At 40.5% G+C, this 20266-nt stretch overlaps 1 protein-coding gene across 4 annotated transcripts in view; it reads left to right on the top strand.

Annotated features, from left to right (window-relative positions):
• The window catches only part of hrg (poly(A) polymerase hiiragi), a 68692-nt gene that overhangs the window by 16101 nt on the left and 32325 nt on the right, over positions 1-20266 (top strand). Inside the window, exons 10-11 of one of the 4 annotated variants that reach the window (XM_053795567.2) lie at positions 1399-1494; positions 3022-3069. In XM_053795567.2, coding sequence (XP_053651542.1) covers positions 1399-1494; positions 3022-3045 — 120 coding nt within the window. In that variant the 3' untranslated portion in view covers positions 3046-3069. Of the gene's footprint in view, positions 1-1398; positions 1495-3021; positions 7371-20266 lie in introns of those variants that run through there. The other 3 variants (XM_070105070.1, XM_053795568.2, XM_070105069.1) reach the window with 3 other exon arrangements.

Consider the following 20266-nt stretch of genomic DNA (forward strand, 5'->3'; position numbering starts at 1 on the left):
AAACGCTATCTTCTGCTAGCTGTTTTTCATTTATCCACACCAATAAGAGTCTCTCAACATCTTCCATCACTTGCGATCTCTGTTTCGAAAACACAGTTAAACCTTTGGCAAGAACAGCTTCCTTGATTGCCTTTCTGTTGCCCACAATAGTAGAGATGGTTGATTTGGGTTTCTTGTACAACCTGACCAGGTCGGTGATATGCACTCCACTTTCATACTTATCAATGATCTCTTTCTTCATCTCTATTGGAATTCTAACCCTTATTGCTGTAGGGTTGGAACTAGAAGCTTTCTTGGGGCCCATGGTCACTTATTTTCCAGATAAAGCACCGAAAACACTGTAATAATACGAAATATTCCGATTGTATGCTTGGATGTTACCGCGGAGGCTGGCTGGTAAACAATGCCACCGGCGGAACATATGAGGCTGGCTCAGGCCGCACATTGGACGCGTCTCGGACGAAGGGCGCTGAACGGGTTTTTGGGCGGTATGCGAGGCAAAATTTTAGCGATCAAAGCGTCTGGTATGCGGATTGTCCGTTATGCAAGGCGTCCGGTATGCGGGGGTCCACTGTATATATATATATATATATATATATATATATATCGCTGTTTCGAATACAATTAAACAAAACAACGGCAGCTTCACCATCTCCGAAGTCTTAGCAAGAATCCTCCTGAAAACAGTAAACCCTGCCATCACATAGTCTCTCCTGTTATACTACACAAGCACATTACAGAGAGTGAACACCGAAAAGAACCTGCCTCTTTCCAGTCTATATTTGTCCAACCTATTTTTATGTTACCCAAGTAATAGCTTTTATATCCTTTTACTCATGTACGAATTATTTGCTCTTCCCTTTTGTATTATTTTTGTTACTACTACTACTACCACTAGTGAACATCGAAATGGTACCTCACTAGTATTGCACCTCACTCAGAGCCTTTATATACCCTCTGTGTCCATGTATTGTTTGTAATGGCTTGATAAAGCTCCTGGAGAGCGAAACGTTGCCACAATAAATGTCACATTAGTTGCACTTGTGTCCTTTTACTTTACATATTGTCGGTAATTCTACCAACTTTATTACAACATGAATGAAAGTGTTGAATGATGTTGAAAGTGTTTTTCTTTTTTTGGTCACCCTGCCTCAGTGGGAGATGACCAACATGTTGAAAAAAAAATAAGTAGGGTTGGATATGAGAAAAACCTGCATAGTAGGCTAGTAGGTTCGATACAGTGCTCCTCCACTTTCTTAGTTCTCCATGTTCTTAGGCTCACAGATGGTGAATCAACGGCAGATAGACCCAGCGTTGATTTTTCTATTTATTTATTGACAGTTGCTCATTACAACTTACCTTGAGAATGTCTTAAATCTTTTTTCTCTTTCTTCACAGGCAACCTTAAATGGTGATGACTCCATTATCTCCATGGATGAGGCCTTCTCAAATACATCAATACCTGGCCTTGCCCCAGAAATAAATGCCACACAGGTAATTCTTCACTGCATCATTCATTCTATGATTCTCTTGAAAATTTACTGACAATGAAAAGTATTTTCATATTGTGGGATATTTTTCTTTTATTTATCATAAAGGTTGACATTTTTGTTAGTTTGAGAGAGTTGAAAGCCTAGTGATCTCTATATTATGATAACTGTCTTTAATATAAATATTATCTTTATATGTTTGGTATATTTCTTGCTATCTTAAATCTTTGTGAGTCTTATTTTCCTGAAATTTATATTAAACATTTTTTTTTTACCCAAGGTTGATTATTTTTTCCATCTGGAATAGTAGGAATAAAATTTTTTACAGTTTAGCATATACCTTATATAATAGGAACCAAGACACTGCAATATTTTGGGTAATGTGTATATGTATGCATGTGTGGAAGTGGAACAGAATTCTTCCTCCGTAAAACATGCGTGTCGTAAGAGGCGACTGAAATGCCGAGAGCAAGGGGCTAGTAACCCCTTCTCCTGTATATATTGCTAGACTTAAAATAGAGAAACTTTTGTTTTTCTTTATTTGGGCCACCCTGCTTCAGTGGGATAAGGCCATTTTGTTGAAAGAAGTGTGGATGTGCATAATGTATGTGCCTATATATATATAGTCTACATCTTGTCACCTGTGCAGTAAGTAGTGCAGTTTGTGACGTAGTTAAAAGATTGAATGAATGGTTACTGAATGTGGACTGATGATATCAGAAAGCAAGTGCTTAAAATTGTGTGTGAGAGGAAAGGAAAGCCTTCACTCACTTGTCAACAAGAAATAATTACCAGAATATAAGACAAGATAGGGATGAATGGTATAGAGGCAACAAGTGGTGAAGAAGACACATGTGCAGTAATGAACTAGTGAGGAGTTTCACCTGTGACATCAGCTTCTTCAGTCAGTGAAGGAAGAAGTGTCTTACATGGAAGATCTCAATAACACTCCTCTCTGCAAGTGTCTTTTTCACCCCTTGTAAGAGAAGTTAAATGTAGTAATTTGTACCTAGTTAAATATTAAAAAGAAATTGTTTGGCAAATTTGAAAGTACATACACCATTAATTTTCATGAGCTGATTTCAGAAACAGACAATATATTATGAGAGGTTAACTTGAATAATTTTTACTCGACATGTTCATAGATTTTTGGGGGGGTTACTTTGACTTTTTATGGCTTAACCCAAGATAAGTTATTGAATAAACATAATACTGGGTGGGGGATATGAACATTCCATGCCCAGTGCTGGCTTTGAGGGGTATTAAAGTAGATGTAACATAAAGACCTCTGAGATTGAGCGATGAGACAGTAGGGTCGTAGTTGTTGCCGATGATGCAACCATGTCACGGTTGTGCTGGTTCTTGTAAAACCATTCTATTTACAAACTCTGTGGCTGAGTGGTTACAGCGCTAGGCCGGGTATTTTATAAATGATAAGTTTATTTTAATTTGGAATATACTTTACCTCATGTGTGGTAAACTCCATTGCTTTATAATTCTTGATTCTAAATGGGCATTACTTTTGTTTCAGCAATCTTTACCATTGTCTAGCTGAGGGTAGCAGAAAGTGACAGCACCTGTAAGTTGGATGAGTTGTCTTTTGGTCTTCTTGATCAAGCTTGCTGTTTCAGGATGCTTACTGCATGATCAGTGGTGCATTTTTGCGCTGCACTGCCTCCTTCTGCTCCCTCATGCATATATGCACGGAATGAAAATAAAAATGTCCCAGTGCTTGCAGGCTCAAATAGTGCTTCCTACTATTACTAGTTTTACAAGTTTTGAATTAGTTATGTTCCTTGTGTTTCAACTTATGAACAAATCGTTTGTAATCCTAAACCTGTTATCCCCCAGAACATTACAGTACATTGTTGGTTGTCTTACACATGTTCATAACTGCAGATTGGTTATCATATTTTGGGATTTTATACTTCTCGAATGCCCATTCTTTCAAGAAATTCAGAAACACTCGCACGTCAGACTTTACACACGACAACAAAATGCTGAAGTTACGATCACCAGGATCATATCATAGTTTGACTTTGACCTTGTTCGTAAGTGTGAATTACCGTAACTCTGTCATATGTAACTCAGGAACTCCCTCTAATGGGTATCTTTCATGTTGTACCCTAGCTCTTGAACCTTCATACATGCATTCCAGTCAGTGATTAAATTGTTTTGTTTGTTGAGTAGCAGCAATGAGTGCAAATATAACACAGCTTGTTGTTTGTATTTACAAAATTGGTGGTTCTTCACAAGTGGTGACAGTACAGAGACTAACTCACTTTTATCCCATTACATACTCACTGATTTATTTGCACAAACACTAATAAACTTTTATATGACATCTGATATAGAAAGCATGAGAGAATGTAATTGCAGCATAAGTTATGCTACAGACTGATGGAAATTAGGTTAAGTTGAAAATTCATAAAGTCAGGGGTACAAAAGTATAACTGTGTGTGCGCTAGGAATAATTCTTCTGAATAAATCTATAGAGGGCATTATGCCATCACTGTTTCTCAGATATGTAACATTGTCTAATTTTGTTAATTCCAGGTATACTTAGAATAAATACTCTTATAAAGTTCTACATAGAACAGTTTTTTTGTAAATGTGATTGAAAAAGTATGTCAGAAATTAAATAGTTCATAGAAATTTTATTATTTTGTATACATTTCTTCAGGCACATTCTGCCATACTTTGAAGTGGCTTTTCCACATCTTAATAGTTTCTTCCCTCTAGTTTCTCCATCCAAGGTAGATTTATGGCATCAGTCTCATTAGCCATCCACATACCCTTAACACTTAGTCTCTTGTGTTTTATTCTGCGACTTATCAGTGTATGCTAATTACATAATCAGTCCCTAAGGCTAGGTATGTACCACTTTAGTTTTGATGCAGACTACATGTAGAATTATGGTTCCATGATGGAGTATCACCATTATAAGATGGCATTTTTTTAAATTATAGCTGAAGGTATTGTGGCTACATTCAGCTACATTTCCCTGACCTTGTAGGCAGCTGGCACACATTTTGTTTTATTCATTCTTTCTTTTCTCATTTTTTCACTCCTCCACCCTTTCTCTTTTTGTCTCTCCCATCTCCCTCCTTTTTCTTTGTTACCTTTTTTTTCTACCCAGCCCTATCTTGGTGGCATAAACATTTCCTCAATGTAAACTTGATACACTTGAAAGTATTTCATTCATTTTTTTTTCCACAAAACCAGTGTTTTGTATAGACTACCACTAGTATATTTTTTCCTTTTCTGTAGTAGCTTATACGAAGTGGCCGTAATCTAGTATTTCCACAAAAATGTGGCCTTGCTCCTTAATGCCAGAATGATTCTAAGCATGCACACACACTTTTTTGTATCAGCAGCGAGTTTTTTGGATATGTGTATTTTGCACATATATGTTCTGATGTGAAGTAAGTCTTGCTAGGACTTACTCCAAACACTGATTTACTGCTGTGTCTACTCTTAGACTAGTTACCCACACAAAGCTTAAGGATTGTACCCTGTCTTTAAAACAAGCATTGAGCTATAGACGGATTATCTCTTGTTTATAAGGATAATGAGAATTTATGGTGTTACACTAGAATATTATCATTGGGGGTTAGACTGTACTTTTTTAAGGTAATTCACATATTTCTAATTGCTTCAGTTGTTTGTCTTAAATAATTGTATAAATACTGTCACTGGCTTTAATTTTTGTCAGTGTGTGATATTAATCATTGTTCTCAAATGTACTGTCACTCACTTCCATTTTAGTGTATTGTAAACATACATATATGTATGCAAAAATCATGACACGATTTGTACATATTTACACTTTCCAGCTGCTCCACTCAGTGTTGCATTTTTGCTCATCTGTTTTCTTCACTCTGCATTTTCAATACTGGGATTCCCTTAGCATTGAACAGCTTGCCAAGTCCCAAAAACAATTTGTCTCCACTCCTATCTAACATCAGGGTGACATCACACACATCTCTCTGTCTACACTCAACTTTTCCTGGAAAATAATTGTTACATGATTGTCCTAAGCCTTTCTTAATAATCCACCAATTATTCCATATGGGACCTGCCATATTGCTCCCATAAATTTACATATAAACTAAGAAAATATGTTTCAAACCCCTATGGACCCTTGTCCAAACATACTGTTAGTGGTGCTCCTCGACTTACGATGGTTCAACTTATGGTTCAACTTTACAATGGTGCAAAAGCAGTTAATTACAGTAATCAAAATTGTAACCTTGCAATGAAATAAAGTCTTTATCTTTTTTATTTATTTATTTATTTACTTATTCAGCATATCATTCACATTAGATATTTTCGACTTGAAATGGGTTTGTCAGAACGTAATCCCATCGTAACTGAAGGAGCACCTGTAATCAAAGTTTTCGAGTTGTAGTACAAGAAAAATGATCTAATAGATGAATAATATAGATTACTGCTGAAAGATGGTTACTTACTGGCAGGTCATTTAGCAGCTTCAAGGTCATTGTTCACTCGGAGTGCAGAGTTTTCCTGGAGAGGATAATTTTGTTTATGTGGCTCTGAAAGGGCTTTGTATTCTGTAGATTTGTAGAGGAAGCCATGACTCAAACATTCAGATTAATGTTTTCCACTTCTATGGTCATCTTTTTTGTGAGTTTGACGATGTGAGAGGAAAGTTTGTGGCCAGAGGTTCTACTGTGGGATTTGCTCCACTTTTTCTTCTACACAGTTACTGTATATTTGTCTCTCAAGTACAGCTGGTCAAGAGTCAGCTGTGTCACGTTCTCCACAGGTGACGCAATATTACTTAAATTGGCAAATCCCCTCCTTCCAAGACATCAATCTCCAATTTCAGAGGTGCAACTGCAGATAGTAGCAGTGACAAATGGTACAAAGCCATTAAGTGGGGGATAAGACCCATTTGCAGAGACATGTTCGCCTGTGAAATGGTCTTCTTCAGAAGCCTATTCCCCTTTGCAGTTGTTCTTTCACCACTGCAGGCAACAGTATGCCAAAGGCACCTTCCAGACTGCCTTCTTGTTAGTGAATGCTTTCTGGAGTCATCCCACTAATTCTTCAAGTTCTGGATGACGGACACTAAGTAATGTGCCGTGAATCCTGCATCTTTTGGGAGGCTTTCATTCATGTACCGTGTATATGCAAGCTGCTGATACACGAGCCTGGTTTGAGAATCACAGGAATAGACTTTCCAGTCCATTAACACAACTACTCTCTGATAAGGGACTTTGCAAATACAGAACTTCCCAGTAATGAGAAAACCCAGAACTTCGCAGTACCGAGAAAATCCAGAACTTCGCAGTACCGAGAAAATACGGAACTTCCTAGTACCGAGAAAATACAGAGCTTCTTAGCACTGGAAGATCCCAGTATTGTGTTCTTGGAAATCTCCAGTGTACCACCCGTGTTCCCTACTTTACATGACTGAACAAACACTAATGTTACATTAGTACAAAAATTAGTAGCTGCAGTTCATTGTTCTTATTTTTAAGAGACCATTCATGTAAAAAGACAATAAGTTTACATATGCATGAAAAATGTTAAATATAATCTAATTGATATAGATTTAGATTTTTGTACCTAAAGATGAAGTGAAATTAGACAGTTTATTGAACCATGTTCCAGTATGTAAAGCACTTGTTTATCAAATAGTGTATAGTAATATGCACATAATTAGAAGATAATATAAGTTATACTAGGAAGCAGCCTGTGAGCATCTAGACAGTTTCTACTCAGATGTTATAGTATTGTGTTAATTTGTTTCGGTTTGACAGTTGCATAATTGACTCCCACTTTGTAGTAGATTGGATTGAATATGGTTGAACTGGATGTAAATAGCTTGAAATAAATAAGTTAAAAAGGAAATGGATGCCATGATTCCCTCCTCCCTCATTGCTTTGATGCTCTGTTTGAAGAATACAAAATATAGGAACACTGCAGCAGACCTTCTGGCCCATAAAACATTGCAGTAGGCCTACAGGCCCATATTAGGCAGGTCATTGTTAACACCTGTCTTAAACACAACTAGTAAACACCTGAAATTAATAAGTAGCATCAAATTTTTTACTACATTGGCCTCCTCCCAGCAGAGTAGGGAGATGTAAAAAAAAATATTCACCATTCATTCATTCAGTAAGCACCCTGGTGGGTTTAGTGCTTGGTTTTGACTATAATAATAATCAGTAGTGCAGTGATATTGCCATGTAAATGACTAGATCAGCTGTAACTTCCGCACATCTCGTTCATACGATATTTCAACTTTACGATGGTACAAAAGCAATTACTTTTCATTACAGATATTTAGTTACGGTAATTATTTGTTTATTTACTTTTTCAGTGACAGTAGTTATTTATTTACTTTTGTCAACAAACCGGTCGTATCCCACCAAGGCGAGGTGACCCAAAAAGAAAAACTAAAGTTTCTCCTTTTACATTTAAAAATATGTACAGGAAAAACCATACCATGGGTGGGGTTAGAACCCACGATCAGGGAGTCGCAAAACTCCAGACTGACGCGTCCAGTGGAGTTTTGTGTTCTAACTCCACCCATGGTAGGTACTGTACTTCCCACCACCACCCATCCTTCAGTGTAGGTACTGTACTTCCCACCACCACCCATCCTTCAGTGTAGGTACTGTACTTCCCACCACCACCCATCCTTCAGTGTAGGTACTGTACTTCCCACCACCACCCATCCTTCAGTGTGGGTACTGTACTTCCCACCACCACCCATCCTTCAGTGTAGGTACTGTACTTCCCACCACCACACATCCTTCAGTGTAGGTACTGTACTTCCCACCACCACCCATCCTTCAGTGTAGGTACTGTACTTCCCACCACCACCCATCCTTCAGTGTAGGTACTGTACTTCCCACCACCACCCATCCTTCAGTGTGGGTACTGTACTTCCCACCACCACCCATCCTTCAGTGTGGGTACTGTACTTCCCACCACCACCCATCCTTCAGTGTGGGTACTGTACTTCCCACCACCACCCATCCTTCAGTGTAGGTACTGTACTTCCCACCACCACCCATCCTTCAGTGTGGGTACTGTACTTCCCACCACCACCCATCCTTCAGTGTGGGTACTGTACTTCCCACCACCACCCATCCTTCAGTGTGGGTACTGTACTTCCCACCACCACCCATCCTTCAGTGTGGGTACTGTACTTCCCACCACCACCCATCCTTCAGTGTGGGTACTGTACTTCCCACCACCACCCATCCTTCAGTGTGGGTACTGTACTTCCCACCACCACCCATCCTTCAGTGTGGGTACTGTACTTCCCACCACCACCCATCCTTCAGTGTGGGTACTGTACTTCCCACCACCACCCATCCTTCAGTGTGGGTACTGTACTTCCCACCACCACCCATCCTTCAGTGTGGGTACTGTACTTCCCACCACCACCCATCCTTCAGTGTTGGTACTGTACTTCCCACCACCACCCATCCTTCAGTGTAGGTACTGTACTTCCCCCCACCACCCATCCTTCAGTGTAGGTACTGTACTTCCCACCACCACCCATCCTTCAGTGTGGGTACTGTACTTCCCACCACCACACATCCTTCAGTGTAGGTACTGTACTTCCCCCCACCACCCATCCTTCAGTGTAGGTACTGTACTTCCCACCACCACCCATCCTTCAGTGTGGGTACTGTACTTCCCACCACCACACATCCTTCAGTGTAGGTACTGTACTTCCCACCACCACCCATCCTTCAGTGTGGGTACTGTACTTCCCACCACCACCCATCCTTCAGTGTGGGTACTGTACTTCCCCCCACCACACATCCTTCAGTGTGGGTACTGTACTTCCCACCACCACACATCCTTCAGTGTAGGTACTGTACTTCCCCCCACCACCCATCCTTCAGTGTAGGTACTGTACTTCCCACCACCACACATCCTTCAGTGTAGGTACTGTACTTCCCACCACCACCCATCCTTCAGTGTAGGTACTGTACTTCCCACCACCACACATCCTTCAGTGTAGGTACTGTACTTCCCCCCACCACCCATCCTTCAGTGTAGGTACTGTACTTCCCACCACCACACATCCTTCAGTGTAGGTACTGTACTTCCCACCACCACACATCCTTCAGTGTAGGTACTGTACTTCCCACCACCACCCATCCTTCAGTGTGGGTACTGTACTTCCCACCACCACCCATCCTTCAGTGTGGGTACTGTACTTCCCACCACCACCCATCCTTCAGTGTTGGTACTGTACTTCCCACCACCACCCATCCTTCAGTATAGGTACTGTACTTCCCACCACCACCACCCATCCTTCAGTGTAGGTACTGCCCACCACCACCCATCCTTCAGTGTAGGTACTGTACTTCCCAACACCACCCATCCTTCAGTGTAGGCACTGTACTTCCCAACACCACCCATCCTTCAGTGTAGGTAGTGTACTTCCCAACACCACCCTTCCTTAAGTACAGGCACTGTACTTCCCAACACCACCCTTCCTTAAGATCAGGCACTGTACTTCCCAACACCACCCTTCCTTATTAAGTACAGGCACTGTACTTCCCAACACCACCCTTCCTTATTAAGTACAGGCACTGTACTTCCCAACACCACCCTTCCTTAAGATCAGGTACTGTACTTCTCAACACCACCCTTCTTTATTAAGTACAGGCACTGTACTTCCCAACACCACCCTTCCTTCAGTACAGGCAATGTACTTCCCAACACCACCCTTCCTTAAGTACAGGCACTGTACTTCTTATAAGTACAGTGTACAACACCACCCTTCCTTAAGATCAGCACTGTACTTCTCAACACCACATTAAGTACAGGCACTGTACTTCCCAACACCACCCTTCCTTATTAAGTACAGTACTTCCCAACACCACCCTTCCTTAAGTACAGACACTGTACTTCCCACCACCACCCTTCCTTAAGTACAGGCACTGTACTTCCCACTACAAGTACAGGCACTGTACCCCACCACCTCCCTTCCTTAAGTACAGGCACTGTACTTCTTTCCTTAAGTACAGGCACTGTACTTCCCACCACCTCCCTTCCTTAAGTACAGGCACTGTACTTCCCACCACCTCCCTTCCTTAAGTACAGGCACCGTACTTCCCGCCACCTCCCTTCCTTAAGTACAGGCACTGTACTTCCCACCACCTCCCTTCCTTAAGTACAGGCACTGTACTTCCCGCCACCTCCCTTCCTTAAGTACAGGCACTGTACTTCCCAACACCACCCTTCCTTAAGTACAGGCACTGTACTTCCCACCACCACCCTTCCATAAGTACAGGCACTGTACCTCCCAACACCACCCTTCCTTAAGATCAGGCACTGTACTTCTCAACACCACCCTTCCTTATTAAGTACAGGCACTGTACTTCCCAACACCACCCTTCCTTATTAAGTACAGGCACTGTACTTCCCAACACCACCCTTCCTTCAGTACAGGCAATGTACTTCCCAACACCACCCTTCCTTAAGTACAGGCACTGTACTTCCCACCACCTCCCTTCCTTAAGTACAGGCACTGTACTTCCCACCACCTCCCTTCCTTAAGTACAGGCACTGTACTTCCCACCACCTCCCTTCCTTAAGTACAGGCACTGTACTTCCCAACACCACCCTTCCTTAAGTACAGGCACTGTACTTCCCACCACCTCCCTTCCTTAAGTACAGGCACTGTACTTCCCGCCACCTCCCTTCCTTAAGTACAGGCACTGGAGTCGAGACACGTGGTTTATATTTGTTGAAGTGTGAGCAGTACCAGGGAATCAGGGGAAATCATTTAGCCAGACATAAGTCATGGAGGTGCGTACAATCGTTTTATTCCTTTGTGCAGTATACAAAATGTAGTTTACATGTAATAAAATATTGTTAAGCACAAAATAAAGCCGGTAACATACTGTTCATTTCTGGCAAACTAATACATACTAATAAAGTGGTACTCCGAGTTTCGGCCATAATTCGTTCCAGAAGACTGCTTGAGTGCCGTTATCGAACGAATTTGTTCCATAAGGAATAATGTAAATTAGATTAGTCCATTTCAGACCCCAAGAATACTTACAATAATGCACTTACATAATTGTTCGAGTTGGGAGCTGTTTGAAACTCTGAGTACCACTCTACTTACATCCTACTGAAGACTAGACATAGGTATTGAGTGGTACAATTTTAACCCATAAATGGTCCAAACGTATATATATGTTTTTTCAACATTTGAAAGTACAGGTTTCCCTCAACATTCACGGGGGTTAGGGGATCAAGAGCCTCGTGAATGTTGAAAAATTGCGAATGTTTGGTGCTCCAATATATTGCAGGGAAATATAATAAAATTAAATAATCTATGTATATACATGTATATACAGTGGACCCCCGCATAGCGAACTTAATCCGTGCAAGAGGGCTGGTCGTTATGCGAAATGTTCGCTATGCGAATTAATTTTCCCCATAAGAAATAATGGAAATAAAATTAATCCGTGCAAGACACCCAAAAGTATGAAAAAAAAATTTTTTTTACCACAAAAAAATGTTAATTTTAGTACACACAAACTGAAAAAGGCATGCACAATTACATGACACTTACTTTTATTGAAGATCTGGTGATGATTGATGGGATGGGAGGAGGGGAGAGAGAGTGTTAGTGTTTAGAAGGGGAATCCCCTTCCATTAGGACTTGAGGTAGCAAGTCCTTTTCCGGGGTTACTTTCCTTCTTTTTTAATGCCACTAGGACCAGCTTCAGAGTCACTGGACCTCTGTCGCACAACAAATCTGTCCATAGAGCTCTGTACCTCCCGTTCCTTTACGATTTGTCTAAAATGGGCCATAACATTGTCATTGAAATAGTCACCAGCACGGCTTGCAACAGCTGTGTCAGGGTGATTTTCATCCATAAAGGTTTGCAGTTCAACCCACTGTGCACACATTTCCTTAATTTTTGAAGTAGGCACAATGGATTCCACAACTGGCATAGGCTTCTCAGGGTTAGCCCCAAACCCTTCAAAATCTTTCTTAATTTCCATACTAATTCTCACCCTTTTTACCACAGGGTTGGCACTAGAAGCTTTCTTGGGGCCCATGGTCACTTATTTTCCAGAAACAGCACCGAAAACACTGTAATAATACGAAATATTCCGAGTGTATGCTTGAATGTTACCGCGGAGGCTGGCTGGTAAACAATGGGACGGGCGGCACATGTGAGGCTGGCTGAGGCCGCACATTGGACGCGTCTCGGACGAAGGTCGCTGAGCGGGTTTTTGTCCACTATGCGGGGCAAAATTTTAGCGAACAAAGCGTTCTCTATGCGGATTGTTCGCTATGCAAGGCGTTCGCTATGCGGGGGTCCACTGTACATACATGCTCCTCCCACTCATATGTTTGTCCAATCTCTTTTTAAAGCTACCCAAGGTCCTATCAAAGCTAAAACCTTGGGTAGCTTCACATTTAGGTTGGATAAATACACAAGTGAGAGGTGGTTGGATTTGAATGGGTCTTGCATGCGAGTAAATAGAATGTTCAAAGCTTATTGCTTGGATAGCATTTATTCTGTTATTGGGCTGGATTTGTGAAGGACCTGAATAGTATGGGCCAACAGGTCTACTGCAGTGTTCCTCCTTTCTTATGTTCTCATGAACATGTTCCTCCTTTCTTATGTTCACATGAACATGTTCCTCCTTTCTTATGTTCTCATGAACATGTTCCTCCTTTCTTATGTTCTCATGAACATGTTCCTCCTTTCTTATGTTCTCATGAACAATCATAAAATACGTACCTGAGAACATCGTAAAATATTGTACTGCCTCCACCACTGCCTCGTATTTTTATATAATTTCTTTCTTCAATTCTTTCGTGCTTCTCAGTTTCTTTACCAAAATTTATTTGGGCCCATGGTTAATTATGTAGCAGTCACAGTCAATCAACAAGCACCAAACACAATGAATTATTGTGAAATGTTTGGAAGAGCGCAGAGGATAATACTCACTCCAGCATAAACAAAGCCATACTGACTGACGATGCCTCTACCACCCACTGCTTCAACCCTCGTATTTATTATTATTATTATTATTATTATTATTATTATTATTATTATTATTATAATTATTATTATTATAATTATTATTAGCAGTCATGAATGAGTTGACATTATTTATACTGTAGTTTAATAAATAATGAACAAACAAAACACTCACCACTCGTAAGGCAGACGAACTCTGATGACTTGTGATGATTAAAAAAATTTAAATTATAATTCTTTATTTCTCTATTGATATATTACATGCAGTTACTGATGACAGTTGAATGGAGATGATTATATGGAGTGTAACTGCATGGCATGAGACTAGTGTGTGGATTCTAAGTCTTCACTGCCTCAGGTGAGGCAGTAGTAGTGGCAATTTCACCTTCTGCTCAAGATTCATGACTTTCTTTGAGCGCTTAGGGGTTGGCTCATCAATAGCGGTTACTGCTCCCTTGAGAGCCATACTTTCACCACCACACAAACAGCAATGACCGACTCGCACAGTGGCTGGAGACTGAGTGAGTGAGTGGCGGGTGGGAGGGCTGGCTGCCAGTTGTTATTATTGTTATTATTAATAACATGTATTATTATTAACATGTATGTATTTAATAACATGTTATAAATAATAATAGTACATATTATTAATAACATGTATGTTATTAAATACCATTGCCTCAATCACTGCCTCTACCACTCCAGTCACACTCAATCTACAAGCACCAAACACAATGAATTATTGTGAAATGTTTGGAAGTGCAGGGAGACTAATGTTCACTCCAGCATAAACAAAGTCACACTGACGATGTGTCAACCACTCCCTCGTATTTTTGTACAATTTCCTTCTTCAATTATATCGTATTTATTATTATTATTATTATTATTATTATTATTATTATTATTATTATTATTGTTATTATTAGCAATAGCAGAAATGTTCGATTCTTTGCTGTGTTCAAGAGTAAACACATGATGTCACCGTCTAATACCTTTCCTAATAGCCATTCCAATATGCAGTCATGAATGGGTTGACATTATTTATACTGTAGTTTAATAGCAAATAATGAACAAACAAAACACTCACCACACTGAGTGGTGGGAGGGCTGGCTGCCAGTTGTGGGGGTCGGAGGGAGGGTAGTAGGGACTCGCAGGTGGCGGGAAACTTAAATATAATTTGGCGGCTGGGAATTTGGCGGTTGGGAATTTGCGAATGTGTGAAGCCCGTGAAAGTTGAAAACTTGAATGTTGAGGGAGACCTGTATGTAAAAAAAGTAGATGATCTTTTTGCTTTTTTTTACATTTGAAAACGTGTAAAAAAACTTTGATCTACTTTTTTTCTTGTTACATTTGAAAATATGTAAAAAAAAGGTAGATCTACTTTTGTAGCACTACACATGTGAACGTAGATCTACAGTGGACCCTCGGCTAACGCCTTTAATCCTTTTCAGAAAGCTAGCCTTTTAGCCGATTTAACCTTTAGCCTAATTAATTTTCCCCATAAGAAATAAAGGAAATCCAATTAATCCGTTCCAGACACCCAAAAATATTAAACAAAATAATTTTTTTTACACTGAAATGACACCTTTATTGTGGACTTGTTGATGAGTGATGAGACGGGAGGAGGGGAGAGGATGAAGGTGTTCTAGTGTTTGGAAAGGGATTCCCCGTCCATTAATACTTCAGGTAACAAGTCCTTTTTTGGGGTTATCTCCCTTCTTTGTTTTTTTAATGCCACTATGACCAGCTTGAGAGTCACTGGACCACCCTCTACCAACATCACTACCACCCTCTACCACCATCATATCCACTACCACCCTCTACCACCATCACATCCACTACCACCATAAATGGCTTTTAGGACTTGACGTGCTGTTGGAGTGTAAGCAAGGTAACATTTATGAAGGGATTCAGGGAAACCGGCAGGCCGGACTTGAGTCCTGGAGATGGGAAGTACAGTGTCTACACTCTGAAGGAGTGGTGTTAATGTTGCAGTTTTATAACTGTAGTGTAGGGATGCCTCTGGCAAGACAGTAATGGAGTGAACGATGATGAAAGTTTTACTTTTTCCGGCCACCCTGCCTTGGTGGGAAACGGCCGATGTGTTAATAAAAAAATAAAGAAAGTTTTCTGGTAAAAGTGCTTCAGCTGATCATATATGTAGCAGCAAGTAATTACCCTGCTAAATTGCAGGAAACTATTTCTGAGGGTGGCTACGTGTCACAACAAGTGTTTAATGCTGATGAGACGAGTGTTTTGGAAGAAAATGTCAACACGAACTCACATCAGTCAGCAAGAGGAAAGTGTTTCATGATTATAGGCAGCAAAGGATCACTTCTCCTTGCTCCTTTGCGGTAATATATCAATTGATTTCAAGTGTAAGTCTATGGTAATTTATCGCTCCAAGACTCCTCGTGATAAAAACCTTACTAGTAATTTGGGGGTCAAACCAGCATGGATGACACAGGAATTATATCACTGTATTCCTGAAGTCAGGTTTTACCTGCACGGCAAGAACCTTGCATTCAAGGTTCTCTTCACTCTTAATAATTCCCGTACTCATCCTGAAGCTTTGTTGAATGTGGACCCACATGTAAAAGTTGTATTTTTACCTCCAAATACATCTTTAGTACAACCATTGGATCATTGAGTTTTTCATTCAAGTGTAATTGCGCGCTAAAAGTGATGAAAAAACTCTTGACTCTTGAGGCAGATCACAGGAAGAAGAACCTGAAGAAACACATTGCAACAGTTATGTGAGCACTTCCATATTGCTGCTAAACTGGCAGACTTGTTCCCTGAAGTGGACCCTGGCAAATCTAGAAGCACTGCTCTGAAATGGGGCCTAGAGCAGCTGATAATGCCTTACCAGCACTGTAGGGTAGAAAACACCAGAGATGTACTGTATTACAAAATTTATCCACTGTTTAGTAAAATCATATACAGTGGACCCCCGGTTTATGATCAGCTCCCAATGCGACCAATTATGTAAATGTATTTATGTAAGTGCGTTTATATGTGTATGTTTGGGGGTCTGAAATGGACTTAATCTAATTCACAATATTCCTTATGGGAACAAATTCGGTCAGTACTGGCAGCTGAACATACTTCTGGAATGAAATAATATCGTAAACCGGGGGTCCACTGTACTTTAGTGCCAGAGCCTCAAAAATCCACTTCGCCTAACACTGAACAGCTATCCACCTCTACTGACAACCAACAACTATTCACATCAACCCAGTAGGGCCACAGCATGAATGCTGATTGTCAGCTGAAGTGGATGGTTGAGGCTGTTGCATAAAAGCCTATGGTTTTACTAAATAATGGATAAATTCTGTAATACATCTCTGGTGTTTTCTACCCTACAATATGTTATACAGGTGATAGTAAGGCATTATCAGCTGCTCCAGGTTCTATTTCAGAGCAGTGCTTCTAGATTTGTCAGGGTTAACTTCAGGAAAAAAGTCTGCCAGTTTAACAGCCACTTGGAACTGCTCACGTAACTGTTGCAATGTGTTACTTCAGGTGCTTCTTCCTCTGTTATCTGCCTCCCTTGTGTGTCTGTTGTATTAAAGATGTATTTGGAGGTAAAAATACAACTTTTACATGTGGGTCCACATTCAAGAAAGCCTTAGAATAAGTACAGGAATTATTAAGAGTGAAGAGAACCTTGAATGTAAGGTAAAACTTGACTTCAGAAATAAAGTGATTACTAAAACAGTAAATAAATAAATCCTCTGTCATCCATGGTGACTGGTTTGACCTACAACTTTCAAGGCATGAGGAGTCTTGGACTTGCCCTTGAAATCAACTGATGTATTACCACACATGAGCAAGGTGTAGTGATCCTTCTCTGCCTTGTTATAAGAAAAAATAAAATTACTTTTTGAAAATTTGTGGATGCTGTGGACAAGTTTCAGATCAGGGGTCTGGACTATGGAAGGGTTGATGTATGATAGTGTAAATATTTTATCAGGCATTTTAGATACATTTGATATTGAGAAAATGCTCCTTTCCACACATAGGTGATTTTGGCTATCACTGGTGGTCGGGAACTTATACTGTTCAAAATTCAAATTCAGATTAAAAAATTTAATTCTTTGCATAGTATACAATGTGTAGTTTACATGTAAAATATTGTTAAGCACAAAGAAAGCCGCTAACATGCAGTGCATTTTGAGAAGACTAATATCATGTAGTTTTTGAAATATTAGATTAGCCCCTGTATAAACAGACTTTTTCGCTTTGTTGAATTGCTGAAGAAAACCTCAGATAGAGATAAAATTATACAGGCTCATTGTACACTGTGTTGCTGTTTTGATGCATGGCTATTTAATAATAATCTTTATTTCTACAAGTACATGTACAAGGTATACAGACCATAACTGACATAGATAAGAGGAAAAAGGTGGGTAGTGTATTGAGGCATCTGTGGAAAGAAGTTAATGTCTCGTGGCCTGGTGGCAAAAGCTCTCGCTTCACATGGTGAGGGTCCGGGTTCGATTCCCGGCGAAAGGGTGGAAGCATCGGAAGTGTTTCCTTACACCAGTTGTCTGTGTTCACCCATCAGTAATAATGGGTACCTGGGTGTTAATGGACTGCTGTGGGTCGCATACTGTGACAAAACTGACCAAATTTGCCTGAAATGGTCTGCATAACAAGTGGCTTTCTATATACAGTGGTCCCTCAATAATCGTCCAGCCTGAAAGTCGTCCATTTCGGTAAGGCATGGTGAGGCTGCCAGTTCTGACAAAAAAGCAGCTGAAAAATATGTGCAGGAATTCAAGGAATACATAGAGGCTGAAGGACTGAAACCTGAACAAGTGTTCAGTTGTGATGAAACAGGCCTCTTTTGGAAGAAAAGGAAGAAAAGGCAATGCCAGGACACAAGCCTATGAAAGACAGGCTGACGCTCATGTTCCATGCTAATGCTAGTGGGGATTTCAAAGTGAAGCCGTTACTAGTGTATCATTCTGGAAATCCCAGAGTGTTCAGGAAAAACAATGTTATGAAGAGTAAATTGTGTGTGTTTTGGAGATCTAATAGTAAGGCATGGGTCACAAGGGACATTTTTGTCGAGTGGTTCAATGAAGTGTTTGGCCCTAGTGTGAAGAATTACCTCCTGGAAAAGAAATTGGATCTCAAGTGCCTCCTAGTAATGGACAATGCACCTGCTCATCCTCCAAACTTGGATGACCTAATTCTGAAGGAGTTTGGGTTCATCACAGTAAAGTTCTTGCCCCCGAATACCACTCCTCTCCTCCAGCCCATGGACCAGCAAGTCATTTCAAACTTTAAAAAACAATACACCAAAGCAATGTTTGAAAGGTGCTTGAATGTGACCTCAGACACTCACTTGACCCTAAGAGATTTTTGGAAAGAACACTTCAGTATTCTCCATTACATAACCCTTATAGGTACAGCTTGGGAGGCAGTGACTACCAGGACTTAGAACTCTGCTTGGAGAAAATTGTGGTCAGATTGTGTTCACAAGAAGGATTTTGAAGGGTTTGCGGCAGCCCCTGATGAGCCTATGTCAGTTGTGAACTCTATTATGGCACTTGGGAGTTCCATGGGGTTGGATGTGAGTTTGGAGGATGTGGAAGAGTTGGTGGAGGACCACAACGAAGAGCTAACCACTGAGGAGCTGCAAGAGCTTCAGCAGGAACAGGAACAGATCGCAGCTCAGAATCTTGCTGCAGAGGAGGAGGAAGAGAGATGTAAGAAGTTGCCTTCTTCAGAAATTAGGGAGATTTTTGAAATGTGAGGGAGGATGGAAAGATTTATGGAGAAACATCACCCTGAGAAGGATATTGCAAGCCATATCGGTAACTTGTACAGTGACAGAGTCTTGGCCCATTTTAGGGAAGTTTTAAAGAGATGCCAGAAACAGAGTTCTCTGGACAGTTTTTTTGCGAGACAGGACTCCAGTCACTCTCAAGCTGGTCCTAGTGGCATTAAGAAACAGAGAAGAGAAGTGACCCCAGAAAAGCACTTGGTACCTGGGTACCAGAGGTGTTGATGGCAGGGGATTCGCCTTCCAAACAGTAAATAATCAAATCTGTCTCCTTCTCCAGTCTTCCATACACTAAGTAGAATCGCCAATAAAGTTAAGTGTTATTCTGTTAATGTTTCATTCATCATGTGCCATTGTATTGTTTATGTACTACATCTATATTTCATGTAAAAAAAATTTTTGTTTTAATACTTCTGGGTGTCAGGAACGGATTTACATTATTTCTTATGGGGAAAATTGATTCGAAAATCGTCTATTTTGATAATAATCCCACTTCCAGGAACGGATTAAGGACGATAATTGAGGGACCAGTGTATGTAGTAGTAAGTCACTGATGTCAGCTAGGCCTGTATACCTTGTACATGTACTTGTAGTAAATAAAGATATTATTATTACTATGTAAGCTAAAATGAGGAACGAAAAAAGTATAAGGTACTAACACTTGTACAGAAGGGCCCCACTTATACAGCAGATTAGGTTCCAGACTACTGCTGTATAGGAGGGCCCCACTTATAAAGCAGGTTAGGTTCTGAGTAGAGATGTATTGGATGTGGAAATTTAGATATATGTGGATGTGTATGAGGATGTCTTACTTATTTTGTGGATGTTCCACAGATGCAGATGTGAATATCTGTTTACAGTAAAATGCGGATGTAAGAAATTGTGCGGATGTTCCGCAGATGCAGATGCGGATATCCAATACATCTCTAGTTCTGAGCTACTGCTGTACAGGATGGCCCTGCTT

The sequence above is a fragment of the Cherax quadricarinatus genome, chromosome 96, assembly GCF_038502225.1.
Source record: "Cherax quadricarinatus isolate ZL_2023a chromosome 96, ASM3850222v1, whole genome shotgun sequence".
NCBI lineage: Eukaryota > Metazoa > Arthropoda > Malacostraca > Decapoda > Parastacidae > Cherax > Cherax quadricarinatus.